At 37.3% G+C, this 2,500-nt stretch overlaps 2 protein-coding genes across 2 annotated transcripts in view; one reads left to right on the top strand and one right to left on the bottom strand.

Annotated features, from left to right (window-relative positions):
- SARC_00508 (hypothetical protein) overlaps positions 1 to 717 on the bottom strand; it is a 7,745-nt gene extending 7,028 nt beyond the window's left edge. Inside the window, exon 1 of the mRNA XM_014305794.1 lies at positions 430 to 717. Within this exon, the coding sequence (XP_014161269.1) occupies positions 430 to 584 (155 nt within the window). The 5' untranslated portion in view covers positions 585 to 717. The remainder of the gene's footprint in view (positions 1 to 429) is intronic.
- A 511-nt stretch (positions 718 to 1,228) lies between these two features.
- Positions 1,229 to 2,500, top strand: part of SARC_00507 (hypothetical protein) — a 13,530-nt gene continuing 12,258 nt past the window's right edge. The window contains exon 1 of the mRNA XM_014305793.1: positions 1,229 to 1,456. Within this exon, the coding sequence (XP_014161268.1) occupies positions 1,401 to 1,456 (56 nt within the window). The 5' untranslated portion in view covers positions 1,229 to 1,400. The remainder of the gene's footprint in view (positions 1,457 to 2,500) is intronic.

Raw genomic sequence — 2,500 nt, 5'->3', positions numbered from 1 at the left:
GTAGCAGATACAGATAAAAAGAGTCTGAGAAGAATCTGAACATATTTGTGGACAAGTGAGCGAACGTCTTACTAGCGTGCAAAAGCAGGAGAGGAGCTCCACGGTGTCGGTTGTGTGCCGAGAGAATCCCGCATACACGTAAATGACAATCATTGAATGCGATCTGCAATAGATGTACAATACTTTACATGGAGCTAGTGTGCACAGGAATCTGGTGCGGATAATCAATGCTTTCACTTGCAAGTGCAGTAGTCACACATTTCGTGTGTTAATTAACAACACTCCGACCATCGACTTCACGCACATCCAATCGGGCATGGCGTTTATGTATGGTCAGTTGCAAGGATAGACGAGCTGGCAATCAGACATAGAATAACTTAGACAAAAATGATTCAAGGAGAGTTTTAGACATGGACAGTTCTGACATACTCGTAGCCCATGCTTCGTAACGCCTGGATTTGTATCCGCACGAGCTCCTCCCGCCGCTCCGACCCCTCAAGACATTCATTCTGATTATGCTTGTGTGACAATTCCAAGGGCATGATGATCTGATGAGTGTTTCTAAAAGTACGCCCTTCCTTCATATATAACTGTGTGTATGCGCTAAATGTCCATACACTAGGGTTAAACACTCATTCGTGGTGCGTACGATACGCCCAGCCTCAAAGGCTCAAGTACAAGTGTATCGGAAAACCTATTTCAAGCGTAAATACCACGTTTGCAGTACTTTTTTATCTTCGAACGTATTTACAGCTGGCAAGATATACTGCTACAGTGTGTGCTGACTAGCTTCTATGGCAGTCTACACAGGCAAGTAGCCTCCTCTCAATGACACGTATGTGTCCAACAAGGGGGCTGATCAATAGTACATACAAAGTGGGAACCTGGATATATATTTATATGCAACAACTCTATGTATAGTAAAATGAATGCGTCATTATTTTTGGCGAAAAGTTCGGTATGACGGGTATGTACGGATAAATGATCCGAGTTGCCGGCGCTTCGTTAATAGAATGTCGTGTAAATAATATTAAACAAAATATTTAAAAAAATAGTCTGTATTAAATACGGTGTTTCACTATAGTCCTATAGAGGTATTTTAACATATCAGCCCTGCATATTGTCATATTTACCTTCATTGTATGTCGTGTAGCATTCCGATCAGGGGCACTAAATATAAATAACAATTTATTTTCAAAAGTATACATAGATATTTACTTTAGGTACATATTAATCCTACACCGTTACAGACCTTTTTTGTCTAGTGTATGTGTTTAGGTTTATAACACGCACATTCTCGTGGTGGCCGAGAGTATCACCGGTCACGAGTACATTAAACTTCAGATACGCTAAACCAACCACTTGTCAAGTGCAAGCTTTTGTGATTGTGCGTTGCCAATATGGACAGGTATAATGCGCCAAGCGACTTGATGTCGATGGTGAACTTTAAGAAAAGGTGAGTGAATCATTAGTACGTATCAGTCAGGGCACATCTGACTCGCACACTCTTTCTGGAATATCAGTTGAACTGAAAATTTGCCATCGAGCTGAAGTCTTGGCTTGCAGTCGATATTGAGGCGTCACCTAGTTGATGTTTCTAAGATGTACTTTGCACATATATTTGTTATCAAGTTTTAAGATGTAATACTCTATATAATGCTCGGCATCGGTGCTAGGATTCGTATGATTATGTGTCTGAGAGCCTGCTCAAGTAATAACTGCTACGTCTACGTTAGCTAAATGTACTAACATAATGGAGTTGCTGTTCTCAACTAATTGCGCTTATTGGCGCATACGTTGGGATTCGTCAATGCTGGGGCGACTATAGATAGGTCATCAAATTCAGATAGCTGTCTACACCTTCAATGCGAGATATTCTTACTTACATACATATTCTCTTATTATCGACGTGTTTTTTATATAGTTTGATGGGCAGTCTTGGCATCTGTTAATTGTATCTCGTATACCTATACATATGAAGGTATAAAACTCTGGAATAGGTCTTGCATGACCTGTGTAAGCCTGTATTTGTGTACAACATAGGTTCGTTGTTAATGTCTCTATAGAAATCTTGGAAGATTAAACAGATTCATATTGCGTATCCTTCTACTTGCGGACGTATATCTAAATATATACGTATATACTCATACAAATGTTGACAGTATTCATATACGGGTAAAAGTGTTCACATGCTCTCAAATATCAATTATATGTTATTATATATATATATCTATCTATCTATCTATCTATCTATCTATCTATCTGTCTATGTATATATATGCATGTATGTATCTATGTATCTATGCACGGATGTACGTATGTATGTATATACTATATATATAGGTATGTAAATTTGTATGTATCTATGTATCTATGTACCTATGCATGTATATATATATATATATATATATATGCATCTATGTATCTATGTATGTACGTAAATAAATACATATATTTATATACATATATATATATATATATATATATATATATATATATA

Source organism: Sphaeroforma arctica (assembly GCF_001186125.1).
Source record: "Sphaeroforma arctica JP610 unplaced genomic scaffold supercont1.16, whole genome shotgun sequence".
Taxonomy (NCBI): domain Eukaryota; class Ichthyosporea; order Ichthyophonida; genus Sphaeroforma; species Sphaeroforma arctica.
The sequence above is the reverse complement of the archived record's forward strand: the minus strand, read 5'-3'. Positions and strand labels throughout refer to the sequence as shown.